This window comes from Amphibalanus amphitrite, unplaced genomic scaffold (assembly GCF_019059575.1).
Source record: "Amphibalanus amphitrite isolate SeventyFive unplaced genomic scaffold, NRLGWU_Aamphi_draft 000323F_arrow, whole genome shotgun sequence".
Taxonomy (NCBI): domain Eukaryota; kingdom Metazoa; phylum Arthropoda; class Thecostraca; order Balanomorpha; family Balanidae; genus Amphibalanus; species Amphibalanus amphitrite.
In genome coordinates this window covers 258,084-282,421 of record NW_024881818.1, presented here as the reverse complement: position 1 = coordinate 282,421, position 24,338 = coordinate 258,084, and the positions used below count along the sequence as shown (strand labels likewise).

Sequence of the window (24,338 nt, the reverse complement as noted above, 5' to 3'; positions counted from 1 at the left end):
TCAATTAGACTTTTATAAAAACGTTATTTCGAGCAGCTAAAAATGAACATTTCATACTAGCCTCTGATTACTCATCTTTTGTTCCATATAGGTGCTTTGCTGCTTTTCCCTGCTACTTTTCGAGATATGCGCCAGTAAACCACATGATGTAGGGGCAATTGTCACCTCGCCGCTCTACTGAAGGCCCGGCGCTCTTTAAAACGCTGGAAGTTGTGAAAAACAAATGCTTATAATCTAAATGAAATATATGTCCCTGAGCTCAGAATTGATCAACGCACACAATGCTGTCAACATTTCTGGGCCAAACTAAAAAATTCAGTCATTATTAACCCCTAAACACAAGTCAGTGATAATCAACAACAACTTGCTCTTTAGTTAGACTTTTTGAGAAATGTTATTTCGAGCCGTTAAAAATGGCCATGCCATACAAACCACCAATCATCTTTCTCTCATGCCCTACTCGCAATTTTTGCTAATGCCTGCTACTCTTCGAGGTCACGTGACCTCACCATTAAAAGTGAATGGGGAAATAAGGAAACTGTTGTTTTTGCGCATGGAATGATTTCAAACTATCTCAAGCACACGGAATCGTGATTTCGTGCACTCCTTGCAAGATCCGATGCTTTACTTTTGCATTTTTGACCTTCCGTGACGTCATTTATGACGTCACACCGGTCATAGGAGTTTCTCGTCAATAACTCATGATCAAATTGAGCCAGCGACTCGGGAAAGCCACCAATGGACTCGGGAAGACCTCCCGAATCGAATGATATGCGATACGACCTCCTTCGATTAAGTTCGTGGCCTGATGGGCTCTGAACTGACCTTGACTCGAGGTCAATACCTTAAGTTGACCTCACCCGAACAAAAAGTATACCATTCGACGCGCCTGAGCCAGACGAACACGATGGTGCCAAAATCGCTGCTCTGCGGCCATTTTTTGCGAAATTATTTGCCAAAAACCAAACCCTACCTTGGGCTTTTTGACATCACCTCAGAGGTTACCGGTTGACCTGGAACCTTAAAATCGGGTATCAATCGTTCCGCCTTGAAACGGCGCACACGCTTGTTTTTTTCCGCGAGGCTCTAGCTCCATTAGGGGCGAAACGGCAAAAAGGGGTCGTACCAACCCTCCCCCCTCGGCCGGCCGAGGGGGTGGGGGGTCCGACAATAGGTCCGGCGAGGGTTAAGCAGCCCCACTTCGTTTTTAGCATGTTTGCTTGTCACTGAGATCAACAACTCAATCACAAATAATTTCTAGCACTTTTCCGGACCCCCGGCCCAGTGTGCACTGCGCCGAGGCTGAGGGGAGGGGATGATGGTTGCGGGTGCGCTCACTCAGGAATGGTGGTATCCTGTTCAGTGTTCATGTGGAACTAGCAAGAATGCGACTGAAGGGAATCATTATCTCAAACAAACGGGCAAGCGAGAGGCAGCGCCAGTTCCTGCCAAAATCTTGAACAATGATAATTAAGTGAAATCTAGGACGTATTAATAGCATGCAACTATTCAGTCGATAGTTGCATGATGTCTTAGGCTTTTATTAACTGTTATTTGAGTTGGGTATTTTTTCATTTGGCACGTTCAGTTTTGGTGGGTTTTATCGGGTCGAGAAGAATCCGAAAAGAAAAGAGTTGAAATGGCTCCAGAAAAATGACAAAAAATATTTTCTTTAAAAATGAAACCTTATAAACCATTTATAAGTGATGATTTTGACTTTTTTGAGAGGATATTTGGAAAAGATATTGGCGAAAGATGTCATCGTGCTTGTCTGTGTTGCATTAGAAGGAAAGGCTTTGGTTCGTGTCTAGATAAAACCAGACCCGGGAGTGGGGCTCGAACTCACGACACCGCGTTCAGCTCACAGGTTACCCAACCTAAACGCTACGAGCACCTATCGCCCTGCGCAGCTTGCTCAGTGCTACGGCTAAAGTTCGGCCAAAGTGTCTGACGTCTGTCAATGTCACGAGGCGAAACCCCTCGGTAAATGTCCGTCCCGGTAGCTCGGTCGGTAGGGCGTTGGACTCAGTGAGGTGGGAGCGCAGGTCCCGGTTGTAAAAGTCCGGGTTCGAAACGCGACGTGTGCTTGACGTTTTTGAGCTCCTGACGGGTATGGTTGTGGTTGGTGGCAGGCCGCTGCCAGGCGAAGTCAGTGAGGGGACCGGCCGTGCGCGGCTACGTGCGCACATTAAAATTTGGACTATAAATTCTACCACAGACCAGGAATTGCTTGATCGGAGGGTAGAGGGCAGAGTCAACGCAACAAGCTCAGCTTAGCGGGGAATCTTTCCTTGTGATTCCTTTCATTCAAAAGGGTCGGGCCAAATTTATAGTAGAAAAGGGGAGCCGAACCAGGTTGGGTCGGGTTGAACCCGGTTGGACCTGTGTCTTACACGCAATCATGGTCAGAGAAAACAGAGGCCAATTTCGGGTCAAATACTTATTAATTGATCTTATTGTTTTTTAGCGTACACGTATAATAACTTTAAGCTTTTTTAATCGGGACTTCATGCAAAAAATGTGGTATCATTTGTCCGCTCTTCCTCATCTTCTCTCAGCGACTTGATTTTACCTTAAATCTTACCAGCAAAAAAAAATCACCTGCGTGATAATTATTTTCCCAAGGGCCAAGAAACGCCAGCCGGTCAAAAAACTGATGAACGATACGATATTTCTTGTGCTTGAATTATATTCAATGAAAATTTCAGGAGACATAAATAATCGTAATCCTTATAGCTGCCGGGCGCCCGGAGCATTCGCTAGCATTCCATTGCAATGGAATGCATTGCCAGCTGCATTACCAACATCACATTTCCATCACTTTGGGTTCATCATAGTTGACAGTAGATGAACCGGCCACAGCAAACCCATATGCCTCATTATCCTTTCCTTCCAAGCAGCCAAGCTAACCGGCCGCCCGGCCCACCACCGCGATATGGAACAACACTGGAGTGAACCATTTGCCTGCGGCAGTGCCCCACCGCGCCGGGGCTGTTTGACAGGTCACCCGCACCGTGACCTCGCCAACCACCCCCCCCCCCCCAGCCCACCTCCCTATCGGGCCCAGCTCGGTACTGACCTCCCCTTGAATTTGACATGGACTCGACTGAGGCTCAACGCCATCTAGTAACGTCTGGAGATCCTTACTAGATCCACTGTACGTTTCGTAGATCTTGTTATCCTTATCTATGTTTGAGTTTTTTTTATGCAATCATTCTGTCGGTGTAGTTGCGGCGATCTATCCCCCCCCCCCCCCAGTCTCGCGGCGAGAGCTCGCGGTCGCCCTCCCTCGCCGTTCGTCGGCGGGCGTGTCCGCGCCGAGTGGCGTGAGTCACCGCGACCGAGGCGCCTCTGGCGGGCGCCGGCCCCAACTACTCGAGGACCGCTGTCTGCAAACACCGTCGCACAACGCCCCAAAAACCGGCCCGGTGAGAACGTGTCTGCTATCCTTCTCAACTCAGCCGCTCAGCAAACATGGACCCCGCCTTCGAGGGAGTTGGACAGGAGGCCAAGCTGTGGATCTGGCGTATTGAGGTGGGTGGCCGCTGGCCGCTGGGCATTGTCGGTGTCTGCGTTGTTGCGTGGTGACGGTGGCCGGTGGGGAGGGGTGCCACGCCCCCGCTCCGCCGGCAGACTGAGCTGAGACGCCACGCGGCGGGACCAGCGACGTGGCCGTGGGAGAGAACTCACCTCCGGTGGAGACGGTTATGCAGTGGTCCGTCTTTGTTCTTTGTTCTATATTCAACTTAGTAACTTACGGCAAGCATTATGAACTTCTGTTGTACCTATTTGTAATGAATATCGTTTTTCTGCACTGCTACCTTGTTTCGACTCGCTAGGTTTCTATAGCCTACTCCCTATCAAGTAACCGTACTTTTTGACTGCTGAACAACTTTTGATAACTTATTATGGCCCGGAATCTTGAAGTTGTCCAATGTTTTTACAGTTCTCAATGGTTGGCTGCACGGTAACCAACCGAGCCGTGCTAGCGGCTTTTCGACCCCACCCCGACCCGGGACCATTTCCGTGTCGCCGCATCTTTGCTCCCAGCCCGAGAGCCTTCTGTTTTTGATAGCGACACGCCCGGCACGGGGTCGTTATCTAGCCGGTAGCATTGATCCCTCCCGTGGCCGAACTCGTGGGGGAGGGCTGGGGAGGGAGGGGGTGGGGGCCGTGGTCTCTCCGACCAAGGTCACGGTGTAGGGTCGCCGGCCGACGGAGCGGAGATGCGGTCCGCTGCCGCCGTCTAAGGATGAGAGGGAGGGGAGGAGAGGAGAGGAGAGGAGAGGAGAAGTGGAGAAAATAAACAGATGGGGGTGGAAGCAGAGCATGACTAAGAGAAGACCAGAAGAGTAAACATTGTTTATATAAGTAAGAGGTAAGAATATCATGTCTTGTTTGCGATGTCTGTCATATTCGGTCTCCGAGTTTCGTTCATCTTTTTTTTTTTGTCACGGAAGCGTTCCTGCCCGGTGTTTCGTCCGTCTGGTAACCGTTCCGTCCCGGAGTTTCGTTTTGCTGCTGAACCGTTCCGTCCCGGAGTTTCGTTTTGCTGCTGAACCGTTCCGTCCCGGAGTTTCGTTTTGCTGCTGAACCGTTCTGTCGCGGTGTTGAACCGTCCTGTCCCTGGGTTTCGTCCGGCTGGGAACTCTTCGACCTCGGTGTTTCGCCTGCCTGGTTACCGTTCGATTCAGGTGTGTTTCCCGTCCGTCTGGTAACCGTCCCTTCCCGTCCCGTCCCGTTCCGGTGCGCTGGCCGCCACGGTCGCTAGACACCCTAACAGTTCCGGACCGTTTGGTGACTTGGCGTGGAGCTGACACCCGCTCACTCGTTGGCGGTCACCCGGTGGTGCCAAATTCAGTCCGTTATTAGGTAACATTTGTACATTGCTTTCGCCTGGCGTGACGGATAAAGCTAGTGTGAAGTAAAAACTGGACATTTTATAGGTGCTGACTGCTGACTGCTGATCGCCTTTTCTGTCTTTCAGGACTTCGAAGTCAAGCCGTATGCTGAGAACCAGTACGGCAAATTCTACGAAGGAGACTGCTACATTGTTCTGAAGGTGGGTACATCAACATCATCATCATTTTTCTCTACGAGACGTTCACATGAAATCATGACTGAGTACTGACATCTGATGACGCATAACACAAGACCTACCTGCACGTCTCGATCGGTTCATTGCTATGGCCTCATAGTTCGTTACGGAGCGAGCGAAGCGAGCGGAGTCTTACGTAGAATAACGGAAATTTCTGAGTATGAGCGGCCGGCCGGCCGGCCGGCCGGCCGTGCGGACGCTTTTGCGAGGCTTATATCTCAGCAACCACTTGACCGATTTACATGCGGTAAATTTTGTAGGGTAGCTTCATTCCTTCTACCAAGTATTGGACTATTCCCGATGCATATGGGTGACCCCTTATGCACGTGCCACGTGCAAAACGAAGAGGTGTCAGTTTTGCAATTGTTGCAATATCTCGGTAACTACTTGGCCGATTGCGCTCAAAGTTGGCATGTAGGTAGGCACCCACTAGGCACTGCATATCCATGTGCCAGAGTTGGGGTGCTGCTGCACGTGCGCACGTGCAGGGGTCGTTTCCAGATCTCAAGAACGGCTCGACCGATTGCGCTCAAATTTGGTACACAGTTAGGGATCGGTTAGTAGGGTGCCGTGCACAAGTCAGTTGGGACCCATTTTGCACGTGCGCACGTGCAGGGTGCCGCTTCCAGATCTCGAGAACGGCTGGGCCGATTGTGCCCAAATTTGGCACATCGCTAGAGACCGGTTAGTAGGGTGCCGTGCACAAATCAGTTGGAGGTACCCCCTCGCAATTTCGCACGTGCAAGGCCCACTCTCTCGCTCGCTCCGTTAGTCGCCCCAAAAGGCGTTATACTGGTAGTATCGTTTCCAACGTAGAGCGGGGCATCGAGAGGGTGGCATTGATATAGAGCGTTTCCGCATTGACCCTTTGTCCCTGGCCGTTTCGCTTATCCCGTGAGAGAATAATATTTTCCGTGTGCATATTTTCCTTAAGTGGGCTTGCACGTCATATGAAGTGTCGCAAAAATTATTTGCTGGCATTTGCAGTTCTCCACTGATACGTTCGTTTAGGCCTATCTAAGGAAGAACTGGCTCTTGGTTCTCCAAATTAGCTGGTTTCGATGAATCACTGGAAGTAAAGTTATGGCATGCTGAAGGCCTTTACACCCCCTCGGCCTGAAAACGGAAAGCCTATGTTTTTGTTGAAATTTGTTATTTGTCAACTGCACGCTGAGGAGAGCTTATAGCGGACAAAGGACAGCCCGAATTTAGTTCTGACCCGACCCGGTGAGTTGAGTGCGCCGTGAGTGGAGTTTCCCCTGATCTGCCGGGCTTCCTTCTGACTGACTCCCAGCCCTGTAGCCAACCGGCCGCTGCCAGGAGTGGAGACAGGGTGGCCAGTCGGTCAGACCCGTATGGCAGCGACCTGGACCGACGCCAGCAGCGGGGGCGGGGCGGGGGCGGACGGCGTCGGTTCACCCATCGCACGCCATGGGCGCGGCAGAATCGGAACTGGGGAGAAAGCCGGCCCTTTACCCCACGCGGCGGGGCGGCCGTGGTATCACACCCAGTCAGCGATGTAGCTTGCGTCCTTAGATGTAACTTCCCTTTCCAGCGCCCAGTAACGATTCCGCAGCTGCGGCGATCTGCTTAGTTCCACATCCGGTGAGGGCGCGGTGACCGATCCGCCTCCCCCGGACCTCGCTGTGATAGACGGCGGTACACGCAAAACCGCTTCCGCCGATAGAACTCCATGAAAGGAACTAGGAAACGCTCTGCGGCCGGCTCTCGCGGTTCTGGTGTGCGGGATGGCGTTCGTATCATTTTTTTCAGTATCTTTTCGTATTTTCGTATCTCAGTTTAATTTCACACTCCATTTCCTCCTCGCATTTACTCATAAACCTTTTTTTTTGCTATGGCGAGATGTATCCTAGAAACTTTGCCTCTCTACTTTTGCCGGCAAGAGTTCTCCATTTGACGGCATGTTCTGCCCACAGACGACGCTGAAGGGCGACCAGCTGATCCACGATGTCCACTTCTGGCTGGGCAAGGAGTCGTCACAGGTGAGATTTATACCAGCTAGTTGCATACCTGAAATAATATCCTTGAAGTTATACGACCGTTAGTCGCGTTTTACTTCCAATTCAGCCCACCATTCATGCCTTGAATGCACTCGGTAGCTTAGGCACTGCTGAGAGTGCCGCCGATATAAGGCTCATTGGTTATCGAATTTAATCGAAATTTATCATACACCATTGCACCCTTTGTGTTACTCAGCGTAGTGTCTACACATTGCTTTTGAAAAAAAAACAATGAATTTCGAAGGTTTGGCCGTCTAAAAATACGAGTTCGTACTTTGGGTGCCTAATTGGATTCAGGCACCTTCTCCACACGGCGATACACGTTAGGCCTTCGCTATAGCCAGCGGAGACTCGCACTACAAAGACGTCCCCTCAGGGCAGCAACAGAGCGCTGTAAGTCATAAACACTGACACGGGCAGTCAACACACACGAGCCGTTTCGGGTGTCAATATACACAAAGTTTCATACTTCATACAAAGGGCTTTTTCTCGTGTGTGGAACTGTTCGTCGCTCGTACCTTGCTGTTTATCTCTCAAATATGTGGAATGGTACGCATTCTTGTGTGTCGTATGACCATTCGACCCATTCAATAAGCATAACTTCTGAAATGCTCGCTTTGCTGGGTGATATTTCTACAGTACCGAATTACCGTCTAGGACAAAACCGAGATTTTGCTGCGATTGTGTAGGTGTAGCGTTGATTGTTATCAACTTCCCTGGGTCTGTGTCTGAGTGCAGTAAGCTCCTCACGGAAAATGATTCTGTCGGTTTAACATATTTCCTTTATGTGCTGCGTGATAGTTTTGGTCGTGAATTCGCTGACGCGCTGCTGAGTCACTTATCCTCGAGGAAACTCTGTCGGTTTCCGCTGCGACGGTCAAGCACCGACGCAGTACGAATCAGACCTGCACCAACAGCAAACATGTAAGAAAGGCAGCTCTGCACGGGATGCGTCGGGACACATTTGCGCTAGGAATAACGGATATCGACGCGTGCCAGACAGTAGCCGCTGTACAGGGTGTCATGCCTCATGGCATCTTGAGTCCATGCACCCACACCGTGACCCTACCCCAGTATTAAACCTCGGTAGTGGCGGTGACCGCAGAGCTCGGTTCCCAGACGGGTCGACCACAGTCTGGAGTCGGGACTCCGCAGTCTGTCTAGCTTCCATGTGATTATCGCCGCTCGGGTCGCGGCGGCTTGAAGTCTATTTCGGCGGACGCCGACAACGGCGATCTGTCCATGGCTGGTGATTCCTGGACGGAGAAGGAATTTTCCGGGCCATTCCGGTTTGTCTGGTGTGTCAGCCCTGTGTGTCAACCGAGCCGAGTCCAGATTTCGCCTCGGTTCTACGTTTCCTGTCTGTCGTCTATTCTTACCTCTAGCCCACAACGGTGCTCGACTGCCTTTATTATCTTTGGTGACGTGACAAGTGGTTTGTCCGTCCTTTGAGCGTGCTCCTGTCACGTTTTACCGTTATCCGTGTCCACCTGATATCACGCCCGACCGTGTCCGGATGTGCTTTATCGTGAACCTGCGAGTCCGACGGCGCCGGCGCGGTGCTAACGTCTGCGTCAAACTAACTCCTAGGCGGGCCCCTGGCCACATGGTCGCAATAGGCCCCGACAGCACGGCCCGAACTCGACAAGTCGCCTCAGGACGATGGTGCAGCTTCGGACCAGACGGACGGGTCTGCGGGCCCAGCTCCTCCCTCCCCTCCCCCCTCCCCACCGCCCGCCGCCGCAGCGCCAAGGTCACGGAAGGTCGCGCTCGGCCGTGATTCACGGGCGCCATCAGCGCGTGACGTGCCGTGATGAGGCTCTGTCGTGACTGGGGGCTTCGCTCAGCCGGCCGGGAACGGACTGGCCTCCCGTGTTATGTTGGGCTATACCGCGCGCAGCACAATGGCGGTTGCGGTGCGTCACAATATGTAGTTCAGAAATCAGACCGGTCACGCCATAATGGTAAGGGTGTTGATAGCATAGCACAAAATTAGCGACAATTGCCGGTCATCGTTGTCATCCTTTGTGTCTTGCTCATTTATTGATGCCAGTGCCTTCCTAGCATTTATTTTATATTATCGACAATCGACATTCAATTAAATGCTATAGAAATAGTTAATTCTCTCTTCCATACCAATTTTAATCCATTGAAGCCTGAAGGTAATCGACTCTTCAAAACTCGAGTTTTATAAGTTGTCACAAGGAGCCCGATTGGTAATCGTTTGGACACTTGTCCGGTGACCTTTTCCGTGGAGTAACTGACTGTAAGTGCCAGTGACGTGGTTTTTCTGTACGTTCATTCGCCGACGTAGCTCATTTTTATTCTGTTTCTTCTGGGTTAAACAATCGGTACGGAATTACCGCTAAATGTGATGCAAATCTTTGGACAACGGAACCTTGAAGAGCACTTTCGCTATTACAAATAGCAGTGACACACACTGCTCTTTGCCCAGCAAATATTGGTTCCGGTCCTCCAAGGCTTCCTGAGCCATCGGAGTGGGTATGTCATACGGTCTCCGTATCGCTGTCTTCTACAGGTGCTATCATTTACCATCACTGAGTCCACTGTGTGAAGCCTCAGGTGGTGGCATAACACTATCGTTTGATAAGGATCGTCGGAAAGGACACTCCTCACGATACATTTGATATTGGTGACTCGGAACGGGCGCTCCTCACGATGCATTTGATACCGGCTATTCCTGTTTGGTTTGGTCGCTGATACGGTAGGAAGAATACCCGTTATTGTGCCACGAAACGAGTCATGCAATCCATATACATAGTCATCTTGAGGGCCCTTGAGTGCAGCAGAGCTCCCCGCTTCCTTATGAAACGAAGAGTTGATGGTGGGCTATTTAGTATTTGCTATCAATTGCCCTCACTCAACACGTATCGACGTATTTACAGCAAGCGTTGCAGTCTGTTAAAGGGACCCTCCCACCTTCAAAAAAGTTTATGAATTAGCATGAAAGTGATGTCGCTCGGTTCAGAAAGAGCGAAAACGAATATCTACCAAATTTCACCGAAAAATATTCACCGGTTTTCAAGATATTAGACTTTTACTTTTATTTACTTTTTTGGGATCTCCGCTGTTTCTAGCGACTTCATTTTAGAAGTGCGGCGTTTGCGGCAGATGTTGCGCGCAAATAGCATATACCACCGCGTGCTACAAAACGTTTTAGTCAAACATTTAAAAATCGTTAGATATTTGCGCTGACGTCACACATTCAGAGGGGTATTCCTAAGCATTAGCCCCTCTGAATCAAAATGCTGCAATTTTGAAATTCAATATTTCCGATTTAAGGCATTTCTCGATGTTGTGAGTGCCGAAACCGGTAATTGTGAGCCAGGGACCCCATTTTGGCTATCTCAACTCAAATCTAATGTTAAGGTGGGAGGGTCCCTTTAAAGGGACTATCCCACCTTTAACATGGGGTTTGAGTTGAGATAGCCAAGTTTGCGGCGAGGTTCAGAAACCACTATCTATCTAGGTTGCAACCCCCGCGGCCTCTTGGTGTTGAAGAATTTTGTTCCCTTCATTTGAAAATGGGCCTTGTACAAGGCCCTATCTTCAACATGGAGCGACCGTTAGTGTGACGTCACCTCGTTTAGTCATTCTGATTTAAATGGGTTTGTTCGTTGAAAAATCGCTTAAAACTTGGTCTGAACTTTGTTGTGGTGCCTACAGAGTAAAAAGAATCAGCTTTATGACAGTAATGTGGCCTGGGGAAGGAGGTAATTTTGGGCTGTGACGTCACATATTTGAAAGTTTGTGTTTGAAATATGGGAAGCCTAAGATGTTTAATGAAAAATAAATGCCAGAACCGTGTTCCTGGTCATCCAATCTATAAAGTCGGGCACAATTTAACTGGTTTTAACAACATTTTAGAAGGTGGGATAGTCCCTTTAAACTCGAGCCTCAATCGCCTTTAGGGAGCAGACTGCGTGCAGACAAACCGCAGCGGACGTCCACACGACTCGCCATTCACTCCTTGTACCCCTCACCCCATGCGGCACTCCTCCCCACCCTCGGCCTTCGCCGCGCCTCACGGCTCCGCTGGTGCGTCATATCGCCTGATGGTGACGTCACGTCCGCGCGGCTCGCCTTGGTGGGATGACGTCACATCCGTACCTCGCCTTGCCGAGGCTCGCTGGAACCGGTCGCTAGGGTGCGTCACTGCGTCATACATGCGATGGTGACGTCGTATCAGAGCTGAGATGACCTCATACCGGCCGCGTTTCACCGCAGTCGACATCGGTGCATGATACATAGGATGACATCACCCGTGCGTGCGGCATCTGATTCCACTCCCTAGCGTCGCGTGATCACTGGATGGTCTCGGTATTCTAGCGCACATCCGGCCTAACTAGAACGAACACTGCTTAGTTAGTCATACTGACCTACCTATCTACTTTGGTTGTGAGCATTTTGGATAGTTTGAACAACGTATTTACAGCACTCGTATTGATGACAGCGTACTTTAGCGTGCTTATGCTCATTTGCCGTTGTCTGTCGTTTTCAGGATGAGTGGGGCACGGCCGCCATCAAGGCCGTGGAGCTGGACGACTCGCTCGGGGGGAAGCCGGTGCAGCACCGCGAGGTGCAGGGCCACGAGTCGGCCCTCTTCCTCTCCTACTTCAAAAAAGGTTCGATCGGCCGCCGCAGGCATAATCGCATTGAAATGGGCGAACAGAGAAATGAAGTGGCAACATTTGACGCCATTGAACAAATAAGGAGAGACCGCATGGCAAGCACTTTTGTCTTGCCTTGGGACCGTATTTTTGGCGTTTAGTTGCACACCAGAATATTCTCTAGATTTTTTTCACAACAGACCTTCAAATGGCTAAGTTAACCCCACGGAGTACATATAACCTGACCCTGTGTCGTGGCATTAGTCCTGCGACATGCGAGTCCGCGTTTGACCGCGCCGTCGCCCGTTGACCCCTTATGTTCGTGGGTGACCTGACCGTCATCTCGTTGTCCCTGGCCCTGCAAGTTCGTCTGTGTGACCTGTCCCCTCCGCGCCCAGCAGGTATCCAGTACCTGAAGGGTGGCGTGGCCAGCGGGTTCCGTCATGTCGACCCCGACGACTACGAGCCGGCACTGTTCCAGGTCAAGGGCCGACGCAACGTCCGTGTTACCCAGGTGAGATGGGCAGACAGTCATCTGTCGGTGGGTGGGAAACTGGCAGACGCTGGTTATTTGGCGTTGTGTTGTTTTGGGTCTTTTGAAACATCGATGCTCGTGGCTGGGAAACATCGATGTCTTTTAAACTGAAGTTTGACAGAGCCTTTCAACGTTAGTCTCATTGTAAACATGACATTTCATTGACCGAGGCATGGCCGTAAACAGACCGTGGGTCGAGTTTTGGAAGTCAGTGGAGGTCCAGTGTATTCATCGCATCGACATGTGTAGGCTGACAATGTTACCGCCGCTGCTGGGGTGGCGGTTGTCAAGGAGACCAATAGACCGATTGATCGAATGACTGTCTCGATAGGCGCAGCGTCTGTTTTACTGAATACTTAAAAGCTTACATGAAAGGGCTTTCATAAAACGTCTTAGATGAGGGGTAGTGGGCGTCGCTACACATGCCGAACCATCGATGTTTAGTAAGTAGAGTTCTTGCCGTCGGCCCGTTCCCGAACTATTTTACCATGTTTTTTTCTGCATTCTGACCTGATCTGAACTGACCTTCCCTATGACTTTCAGGTGGAGATGGGCGTGGGCTCGATGAACAAGGGCGACTGTTTCATCCTGGACACCGTGGATACGGTCTATGTGTGGACGGGACCGGAGAGCCGGCGCACAGAGAGACTCAAAGCCATCCAGTCGGCCACGGAAATGCGCGACAACGATCACGCCGGAGGAGCCAAGGTGCTCATCCTCGGTGAGTTTGATCATGGTTTGAGCATCATCAGCGAGGTAATGGTAAGGTAGATGAGACAGGGTATGGACTGGGGGATGGGGATATCAGGTAGGGGCGATCGCGTTGAGTGAGTATAGACAGGAAAGGCCAGCCAAGGGACTTTGTCCATGGGGTGCTACCATGGGCCTATGCCACTAACGCAGGACATTGTTTCGATGCACTTTGTTGCTTGCAAGCATCGCTCCCCCTGCATACTGAAGATGATTATAATTTATGTCGCTTTCCATGCATCCAATAGTCTGTTCATGTCCCTTTCTCCTCCGCAGCGCCGGCGAAGCTATATGCATCACGGCGAGCCTCGTGTTTTTGTTTGTTCCCACCTCCCCCTGCCGTCTGCACGTTTACCCTCCAGTCTATTTTCCTTGGAACGGTGCCAGCTCTGGATCTAGGCACACCTTCCTGCACGCCTGAGAAGGCTCCAACTTCCGTGAAAATAAGCACGTCAGATGGTGTCGGCCTATGTGTTCCGCTCTGGTACTAATGACGCACCAACAGTGTAGCAGTGAGCTGCACCGTGCTTGTTAAAAGCTGCAAAGTCTGCAAATAAAAACTCAACGGCCGAATCATAGGATTGCGGAGATAAAACTCAAAGGAATGCATTTCGCAAGAACGTCATGATCTACTGATCTACTCGTGACAGCATAACGATGTGCCTGTTTAAGATTGACAGCGATTACCAGTTTTATTTATGGCCAAACTTAAAATAGATTGCATGCAATGGATGTTCAGCTCTGTTGCAGGATTTCAATCGCAAATCGATAGGAAGTCTGGAAATGAGCTTCCGACACTCGACTGGTGTAGGTCCGACTGGTGCCGACCTGTTGTGAAAGTTCCATGAACTTCATGTCGTGATCAAACAAATTATCGCCCTATTACCCTTCCTGCACTCGGCCGTCTGCCGTTTGCCTTGCACGTCACGGTCTGGCGGTGACGCCTCTCGTGCGCGGCCCGTCACGCGCCACCCGTCACACCTGGCGCCGCTCGTCACGGCGGCGCGCCAGGCGTCATCTGGCGCCGCCGGACGCCGCGGTGCGTCACCCCTCGCCACGTCGACCCGCCGGCGGGCGCGGCGCAGCGGGGGCCGGGCAGCGTCTGGGAGACGGGCGGCTATTTCCGTCTCCCCTGCAGATCTGCCGCCGGGTGTTACTGGGGAGGTGCTGCTGCAGCTCGAAGAGTTCGCTGTTCCCCGGGGCTCAGGCTGGTCGGGGCTGGGAGCTGCTGTGGTGGCCGTAACTGGGGCTGACAGGGGCCGAACTACCGCCCGACATCCTCCCATTGCGTCCTGGAGAAGGCCGCCTTTAGGCCAACTACACGACGATAGCGACCGAAGGGAATCCACAGAAACCTCTAATTATACTGAGGAGCCATCGCCGGCCTGACCGGCTTTTGCTCACATGGTTGGCAGCTCCCTAGACCTTATATTGCTTTTGAGTAGCCTCACGCTCTAGATATCTAATGTCATCGCCTAAATAAAAACAGTGCATTTTAATAATTCAACTGATGATTGTTGCGAGTTATTTAATGAATTGACGCCCGGTTTCTCTCTCTCAGACGAGTTTGCCGACGGGGGCGAGTTCGAGGCGTTCTTCGAGGCTCTGGGCGGCGGCTCCAACGACGACGTTGCCGACGCGCCCGCTGCCGATGATGACGTCAGCCACGAGAGGAACGAACAGGTAACAACGAAGAAAGACTTCAGAGATGATTGTCGTTCATAAACCTGGCTTGTCGTGGGTAGCTTTGCAGTTCGTACGGCTGAAGCGTTCACTTGAAGTTTTGCTTAGCAATTGAACTATCGTGAAATAATTATGTATCTTAGAAGGGATCAGAAGCCAACGAGCTCGTTCGCAATTTGACATTAACAGGGAGTCTGGTGATATTTCCGTTTGGAAGTGACCATCAAAATGTGCATCCCTTACAAAGCCACTCCTTCGAACCTTTCGGCGACCTCCCCCTGACCCGGCCACCCTCCCCTGACCTCTCTGTAGAAGGAGGTCACTCTGTATAAGGTGTCGGACGGCGGAGACGACTCCGTCGAGATCGAGGAGGTCGGCGGCCGGCCGCTCACTCAGGACATGCTCAAATCGGAGGTAAGTGCACGGTGCATGAGTTTGGTGGCCTGGTTTTGAAGGAGAGGCTCTGCTACGGTGTGGTTGTTCACGTTTACTTTGGCGTTCTGCATGATGTTGATTTTTTTGTGAAAATTGTTTGTCCTTGCTAGTCTTTATCACTGGACTCGTGGTTGCCTTTTTAGTTACACTTTCAATGGCTTTTAGCCGTTAACGTCGTTAAATATAAGCTGAATGGCAATCAAGCTGCCTGGAGCCTGTCGTTCTTTTCAGATGTAGGTACCTTAGATGTAACTTCCAGTAACGATCTCGCACTCGGCACTCATCCAGTATTTGGTGATGGCATAATTATTGTACCCGTGATTCTCATTCACTGACGATAAATAACTCACGGATATGATGCATCATTGAATATATTAGCGCAATTATTCTGTTCATCTACTTCGACTGCAACCATTTTGTTTTCTACATTACTGCATTGACAATGTGCATGCTTTGCTGTGAATGTAGCTGGCATGACAGGCCTTGGTGCACGATATATAAAGAATGGAATTCCGTTTTGTCGCTAATACCACTTCGTCACGATTGACTCACGTTTACATTATCCATGTCAATTTCTGGGAAGTGATTCCACCTGAAATGTATGCAGTATATGACATCACTCAAAAACATTCGGTGGGCTTATTTGTGTATTTGTTCATATATTGAATGTTTGGCTCATTCCTTATCAGTTGCTTATCGCGTAATTTCAGCTGGGATAAGTGTCGTGTACGTCTCGTCTCGTCGTATTTTGTGCATTGACCCTGGCGCTGGTCAATTTTGTCAATTTTTATGGGCTCTACCGCTGGTAATAATCCGTCGCGTGGTGGTAGCTCGTTGGCTGTACCGTCCGCTTCTGCGCTCCGGCCTCGGCGCCGGTCGGACCGCTGACCCGGTGCGACCTCGTGTGACCTGTGTGACCCGGCTGACCGCTCCCCGCCGTGACACCAGTCCGGCTCCCAGGACTGCTTCATCCTGGACACGGGCGCCTCCGGGTTCTTCGTGTGGATCGGACGCGAGAGCACCAAGGCGGAGAAAGAGTCGGCGGTGAACAAGGCCACTAAATACATGGAGCAGAAGGGACTGCCTGTCTGGACCAAGGTGAGAGATATTACGAGATACTGGGGGCGATTGGAGTTCAGTGACTGAATAGTGGAAAATCACTGGCCTGGTTATTAACTGTAGAGTGGTGGATCAGCGATCTGGTTGTCATGTTGGAGCTGTTTGTTTGGCGGTCACAAATGGTCTCAAATGAAATGTTTAAAAATTATCGTAATATAGTGTTAATAATGTAGCCCAACTCTCATATATGCCGGCTATCACGACCGTATCCGACTACTTTGCCGGACCTATATTGATCTGGCGCGACTCGATCTGACCCAACCTGACCTGACCCTCCCGCCTGTAACCGCAGGTGGAGCGTATTGTCGAGGACGCTGAGCCGGCTGTGTTCAAGCAGTACTTTGAGCGCTGGGTGGACGACGATGAGCAGGTCGGCCTCGGCAAGGTCTACACTCAGGAGCAGATTGCTGGTGAGTTTCTGGGCTGTTTATGGTCCCAGCAGACTTTGGCAATGGGCCTGGCTGTCCAAGTACAGAGTGTTTCTGGGTAGAGAGCACTTGGTAATGCTTAAGTTGCACTGGCTTAGGCCTACATTATGTAGTAATTTGTGGGCTGGAAATTATGTTTATGAATACATAGAAGCTGAAATAGTGTTGTTGTGCACATATGTTACTTTATTTCAAGTTATGCCGTGTGCTGAGTATTGATCCATTGGTCGACATGTGTGGGCGCTTTTGGCTTTGCACATCGCAGATATAAAGAATTCAGGAATGCATTTGCCTATAATGCGACGTTAACGATTTACATTCGCTTTGCCTCCACACTTGCACTTCACAACCGCATTGATTATCTTTTAGAATTATTATTCGTGTGCACTTCCCTTATTTCCTTGCACAGCAGGCAATCCTTTGTATTGTATACCTTCCGGAGTTCTATGAACGCACACCTTACAATTAATTTGTATCACGCACGCAGCTTCCGGAAACGGTTGGTATATCAGAAAAGCAACTCATATTTTTAATCTAAGCGGGTACTTACCTGCAACATAGCTGCTATCGAGCAGCTCACTGTACTTTTTTATCTTTTAACGGCTTTGCGATCGAAAGTAGCTCTACCGTGTAAACGATGCTCTCAACTGTACTGTATTTGTAACTGAGTGACTTAAGTGACTGTATAGGATAATGACCCCTTTGATTTAGTCATGTAACATTTTAATTGTATTTGTGTTACATAGAATGATTATTACTTATTGTGTGATATGACTGAAGATAAATGAAGGACCAAGCTACTGCATATTGGTAGGGCGGAATGTCCTATATTTAGGCTGCTTAAAGGTAGTGTGCCACCTTTGAAAGATTTCCCATTTTATTTTTCCTAGGATAAGAAGCTTCTGTTTTTACCTAATATCGCAAAAAAAATCAAAAATGGGCCTGGAATAGTGCCTTTTTCGCCTAAAAGTTTTTCGGTTTTTAGATATGTATAACAACTGTAGTGGGCTCACCTGCAAACAGGCGTCGGGCAACAATCGCGAATGCGGCGCACTTGTGACAATAAGCAAAGGTCATTATAGTGTTACGACCATACGACGTACGGGAATGAGTTATCAGCTGTCTAATCGTAGACAACACAATGTCGAGCCTTAAACTGTAAGCCCGTATTGGTATTGTTTCTTTTATTCGGCTGTCGAACATTATTTATGGTTTGAAATATGATTTTATGTAAAATAATTGATATGAAAAAGCCGTCTTATAAGTTATGACCCCATTTCACCACACGCAAGTGGCAGAAATGACAATGATCAGCTGACGCATTTTTCTTGGCCGAAGTCAGAGCGCGCGGCCCGACGCACCACGCTTATTTGGAAATTCCGACCTCGACGAGCATCAGAAGCCACCTAACAGGCGTGTTCGAAACCGCAGGAGATGATGATGAACGGGTTTATCGAAACTTGATTGGATGAGCATATCGGTAATAGCGATTTCAGTGTGTGCATTTATTGTTCATAGTGGTGTGAAATGTGGTTGGGGTACGACCGACAACCCGTCGGGGCGAATTTCGCACTGGGGTACTCAAAATTTGAAGAATTTAAGACGTTTCCATGAGTTTTGAAGGTATGGATAAGTTCTAAAAATCCGGTTCTCCTTATCTGGGCCATTAACTCCATACGGTCCAAGAAAGCTGGCACACTACCTTTAACTGATCGTTACATGGTGAGGTGCGCTCGCTGCCTGAGCGGGCATCCGTTCGCTGCCTGGTGAACTGTCGGTCTGACGTGCCCCCCCCCCCCTCCCACAGAGAGTCTGCCCAACCTGGACCTGTCGGCTCGCTCCCCGGAGGAGCGCCGCCACCTGGTGAAAAAGTCGGCCGGCAGCGCCATCGGATTCATGCCTGATGACGCCTCGGGAGCGGTCGAAATCTACCGGTGAGGGCTGCGTACAAGGTTAACTCTGATGGAGACCCGCTTGAATTTGTCTGATGTCGGTCAGTACCAAGGCCCTATATAGAGGCATACCAAGGGTCAGTACCAGTCACGGTTCCTCTCTGACTTTGGAAACTTTTGCGTTATATGCCCCTCGTGACAAAGCTCGTGATTTGGAGTAATCTAACTTTGGGGCCTAGGAGGCACGCTTCCAAGAAGTTTGTCTTTATAGTTCGCTGACACAGTTCGTGTTCGTGCTGCGTTTTGTTGATCGTAGATAGGTTATTTATACTTTCCGCCTGAAGACATTACTGCCGAATCGCAGAAATCACGAACCGTCTGAAGTGGTCGAATCGCTGTACATTTTCACAAGTATCATCAAACTAGCTAATAAGTCATCATTCATCTAACGTTACTCCCTTTCTGTCTCTGTACAGTATCGAGGAGATGGAGCTGGCGCCGGTGGCGGAGGAGGCGCACGGCATGTTCTTCGGCGGCGACTCGTACGTCATCAAGTACACCTACGAGAAGGAGGGACGCGAACAGTACATCATCTACTTCTGGCAGGTGTGTGCAGTGGCACAATGTGGATCCGGCCTGATTGCTGCATAGAACGAGTAGCGAGACAGCAGACATGGAGTCACGTGGCTAATCGCTGTTCCCTAGTTCACTTGTCAGACATGTGTCGCATGGAAAGCTTGGATCTATCATGCTTGGTTCGTTTTAATTTGTCCAATTTAATTCGTAGCTCTATTAATAGTTTTAATCTATGAAAAAGAACACTGTACTGTGTAAGCTGCCGTGTGTTTTCCTTCTTACTCAGCGTAGGTATGCTGGGTATAACCGATTCCCCGAGTGTTGATCACACATTGAACGTCTTTACCTCACCCTCGGCAGGGCAACGAGAGCTCCCAGGACGAGAAGGCGGCCTCGGCGCTGCAGGCGGTGAAAATGGACGACGAGCTGGGCGGAAAGGCGGTCCAGGTCCGCATCTCACAGGGCGAGGAGCCCCGCCACTTCCTCATGCTCTTCAAGGGTAGGTGAACAGGCGGAAGTCGCTCGGAAATAAGAAAAGAAGCGTGTGTGTGACTTGATATATGATGCATGGAGAGGAAAGCGCTTCATTCAGCGGCAACATGCAGTTCATGATTTCGTCTGTTTGACTTTTATGTGGAACATTACTATGTTTTCGCTGCTATAATAGTGACTGTAGTGACTGTATTGGTGCAAATATCGTCTAAATACCTTCCTAATTCGCCCGTTTTTCTTTTCACCAGGCAAGATGATCGTCTTTATGGGCGGCCACGCCAGCGGCTTCAAGAACGTGCACGACCACGACACGTACGACGCTGACGGCACGCGCATGTTCCACGTGCGCGGCACGTGCGAGGCGGACACGCGCGCCGTGCAGGTGCCCGAGCAGGCGGCCTACCTCAGTCCGGACGATGTGTTCGTGCTGGAGACGCCGGGCGCCACCTACATCTGGAACGGACAGGTACGCGGTGGTGTGGAGACGGGTTGTTATTTGGGATAGGTCCGGGCGATGTTGTACTGAATTGTAACGCTACGCAGCATGACAGGTTATATAACAGTAACAGCAGAGCTCTAGTGAGATTCACGGTTATTCGATTTTGAGGTAACCAGTTTGAGATAGCTCGGACTTAGTTTCAGTCCCACGCTGCCACCAGCGATTATTACCGCTACTGCCTCCCTGTGTTCGACCCCCAGCTGATGTGCTGGTGACCGGTACCACGTCTCACGTCACCCATGTTCCAGAGACGTAGACCTGCGTCTAACCTCCTTCCCATCCCATCCCACAGCAAGCATGCGAGGAGGAGAAGTCTGTGTCTGCCAGTATCGCCGCCCTGGTGTCACCGGACGCCGAGCCACAGGTCATCAACCAGGTGAGAAAACAATAACGGTGTGAGGTAGACATATGATGATCTGGAGACAGATTATGAACTTAGAGCCCCTGGCCTTGTGTCATAGCCTTGTTAAGGTGTCTTGGCGTTTATCTAAATAACCACGAACTGTCGAAGCTCCTCAAATTTTTCAAATGATCGACACTGCGTCTGTCCTTCATGTCATGCCCAGAGTAGCGTTTCTGTCATGCCCACCAACGCTGCGTTTCTGTTATATGACGTCTGGAATATCCGCTAACCCTGCGTCGGGCGTCCGCTCTGCACGTCAGGGCGAGGAGCCGGAGGAGTTCTGGGCGGCGCTGGACGCCTCGCCCGATCAGATGGGCTCCCACCAGCCCAGCTCGCCGGTCCGCGGCAAGAAGCTGATCCACTGCAGCATCAACAAGAGCGGCAACTTCATAGTGGACGAGCTGGACGGCTTCGAGCAGGACGTGAGTGGGGAGCGGGAGGGGACTCATGCCCGGTGTAGGGTTTTAGGGGAGATTGGATAGTAGAAATTTGTAGTGCACTGAACCATTTCACTTGATGTCTACTGATTGCTGCTGGCTGTTCATGTCTATGAAATAATGGATGGCTGGCTTTCCCGGTCTTTGGCCGCAAGGGAGTTGTACTTCAATTGTTTTTTTAAGTCAATAATTGCGAACGGTTTCCAATGCCACAGCAGAACATAACGTATTGTGTGTGACGTGTGTCGTAACTATTTCGACGGGTATCGTCAAATACAGTCGCTGTGTCGTATCTGTCCTTATCCTGCCTCTCCCATGTCTGATTTGGCCGACTCCAGTAGCCTCTGCGGACTCAGCGATGCTGCTTTATGTCTGTTACCTCCCATGACGTCAGCTACATCCGATGAAATCTTTCACCTACGGTGACCCCAAAGTGACTTTGTATAACACTGTTCTCCTGTTCCGCTGTCCACAGGACCTGAACGACGACGACGTGATGCTGGTGGATACGGGTGACGAGGTGTACTGCTGGATCGGCAGCGAGGCCAGCGCAATGGAGAAGGAGAAGGCCTTCCAGCTGGCCAAGGTATGGTCTAGGCTGTCAAGGGGCTGTGAGAATGGGTCAGATTGCTCTGCAGGAGAGCGCAAAGCGTCTCAGTTCGATCAGTCGTATTAAATCATAATTGATTGAGTTAAAAGAAACTTCGAAACCACTAGATTCGCAGTGATGGTTCGTAGCAGTGCGGAAGAAGCTATCTTACATAGTACTAAAGATATTCGATTTTTATACTTCCTTTTCTTAAAGGTTTTTCATGCGTATCTCATAAGCTTATAGCTGAAGCAGCGAGGGGGTAAGTACCAACAAATAACGGTAATGTGCCTCAATTGTGTGTGTTCGTGTCAGCCTTGTGCCCGTTCCGCCCGCTGGTCTCGCTGACCAGTCTCTTCCGGCCATTTGCAGAAGTTTGTCGAGACAGACCCGTCGCCTCGCAAGGACGCCACCGTCATCCAAGTGAAGGAGGGCAACGAGCCGGCCTCGTTCAAGGCGCTGTTCCCCTCGTGGAACGACTCTCTGTTTGAGGTGCCCGCCAGCGTACGTACCCCTCAGCATGGCCGGGGGGTCTGCGCGCCCGACTGATAGTTCACTGCTAGTCTGTCCCTCTATCTGTGTACCCTTCCTTCTCGGTCTCTTTTGACTGCTCTTTCTCTCTGAGCGAGCACCGACTCTCTGGCCCCTAGATGTCACTCGGTGACGGTTTCTCTGGATCATCGTCGTTTGTGTTGTATATAATTGTCGTGTCTTGAGAGCTTGTCTCTTTGGGTCTTTCTTTGTCTCTTATTTCGCAATCGGCCTGGCCGCAGTAAGTTAACCTTATCAGTGTAAATCCCTCATTAGAGATAATTGCAGTGAATCGAATCTAGTGAATTAAAGTAACGCTTTCTCCTAAGCGAATGCTACTAATTTCAAGACGAACACGTTCTTTTTTTTTGTAAATTGGTAATGTCATTATTTGGGAATCATTCCAGCAACAGTAGCCGATTTTTCCTCAGTACATTCACCGTTACATTTTCTACCGGTAAAAGTTGTGATGTCAAACTAAGACATTGTTGTGATTGTCACACTTTTTGCTGTAGAAAATGTGACGCCCAGAATTTCCAAATTAAAAAAAAATAGCATTAACATGGGAATGCTTTGTTACCAGCATTATACGTCATTTGCACGCATTTAAATGGAAAGTTCCTCTGTTATATTGCCAGTCGGCAGGCTTCGGAAAACTAACCTCGAATTACTTGCCAGTTGCCTGAAGTGTTACGAGGCGCAATCATTGTGTGTTGCACTGTTTTCCTTCATAAATATGCCATGGAATGAAACTGAATGAATGTTTAAGTACGATACCGTGCGAGGTTTCAGAATGTTCCACTCATTTCGTGTCTACTTTGAACCTTCAGAACCATGCTTATGACGCCGGAGGGACAGTCACTGGTGTTCATGGAGTGCCCAATAATGATTATAGCTCACAGCACTTGCGGCTTGCAGCCCGGTACACTAGCGCACAAAGATAGTCTATTTGAGGATGCATGTGTAACTCTACACGTTGGCAGGTGTGGTAGGTGGACCGAAGGTAGACCTTAAGGCACTCTGTATACGAGCTAGTGACGTTGTTGTGAATGTAATAGATATGTTAATAGCTCATTAGTAATTTGTTTGCGAGCGAGATATTGTGCTAGTATAATGTCAGCTACTTTCTTTTATTATTCAAAGTTCCTTTCGTCTTGATAGCGTTGTGCAAAGGGTTGATATTCAACTGTGTCACGACTGTTTGATACCCATCCCTCCACCTCGGCGCCTACCTTCCTCTGTCTGACCGAGATCTTGTCCCCCCCCCCCCCCCCCCACCAGGAGCGGCCCAAGTACGACGACGTCAAGTCGATGATCGCTCAGTTCAACGCGTCCATGTGAGCGCCGAGGGAACGTCTGACCGGCGCGTGACCCGGCCTATGGCGCTGCGTCACTGTCCCCGGGCGGCCCCTGGGGCGCGGTGGTCCGTGGGGACTGCCACTACCGGCCGCTCGCCGCCCCCGGACTGTACACCCTTAGAGCCTCCGTCTTTTAAAGCTCGTGTAGGTTCACTATTTGATAAGCTCGCAGCCCGATGTGAAGAGCGATTAGCTGTGCGACAATGCGTTTTGTTATGTTGAATGTGCCTTGCCTATGATGAGCGTGCACCCAATTAGGGCAATGGAGCTACTCCATCAGCTTTATGAAATTCCGACCGGTAATACGTAGTGGCATGTGTTGGACCTGTGGAGTGTACGTACGTATCGGTAAAGCTGGATTGTCTGAGATTTCTACAGGATTTTCATGCGTTTATGTTTATCAGTCTTCTCCTATTTAAGGTCGGATCCAATGTTATATTTATTTTCTCGACAGAACAGCTTCGTTATGCCCATGAAATAGAGCTGTGACTGTACTTATGTGGAAAATACTATGGATCATTTTAATCCACCGCCCGATGATATTTTTCCACATCTCTAGTCTTCCGGTTTGTTGAGTATGACGTGATCAACTCAAATCATACGAGATTCCCGGCGCCATCCCTATAGGAGTTCAGTCAGCTGGTTAGTGCGAGGCTGAGCGAGCGCGACTGCTGATATGCTGGCCTTTTCTCTATCCGCTTTTGTAGTTGCCAACGCCTATCGGCCTCAAGTCAAGCTGGCCGTCACCTAGGCTAAGACTGGCGTCATACACACTCTGCTGTAACGGTGTCGAAAGCTATTTTTCAAATAAAATATGTAAATTCATCTGATGTCTTATTCGAGGTGTGTAGTTCCCGTTGG

The 24,338-nt window shown here is 50.0% G+C and overlaps 1 protein-coding gene across 8 annotated transcripts; it reads left to right on the top strand.

Annotated features, from left to right (window-relative positions):
* Window positions 1–3,254: 3,254 nt before the first annotated feature.
* Window positions 3,255–24,302, top strand: LOC122388449 (gelsolin, cytoplasmic-like). 8 transcript variants are annotated; one of them, XM_043379535.1, is made up of 19 exons: window positions 3,255–3,534; window positions 4,988–5,062; window positions 7,036–7,101; window positions 11,642–11,765; window positions 12,152–12,264; window positions 12,829–13,006; window positions 14,597–14,718; window positions 15,031–15,132; window positions 16,114–16,251; window positions 16,565–16,682; window positions 18,508–18,634; window positions 19,069–19,198; window positions 19,529–19,667; window positions 19,909–20,126; window positions 20,452–20,535; window positions 20,823–20,984; window positions 21,475–21,585; window positions 21,961–22,092; window positions 23,401–24,302. In XM_043379535.1, the coding sequence occupies exons 1-19, from the start codon at window positions 3,475–3,477 to the stop codon at window positions 23,458–23,460; spliced, it is 2,259 nt and encodes a 752-aa protein (XP_043235470.1). In that variant the 5' UTR covers window positions 3,255–3,474; the 3' UTR covers window positions 23,461–24,302. The 8 variants fall into 8 exon arrangements, with proteins under 8 accessions (XP_043235470.1, XP_043235468.1, XP_043235466.1 ...); XM_043379533.1 differs by having other exon boundaries at window positions 3,297–3,534; window positions 12,149–12,264; XM_043379531.1 differs by having other exon boundaries at window positions 3,325–3,534; window positions 16,102–16,251.
* Window positions 24,303–24,338: the final 36 nt, after the last annotated feature.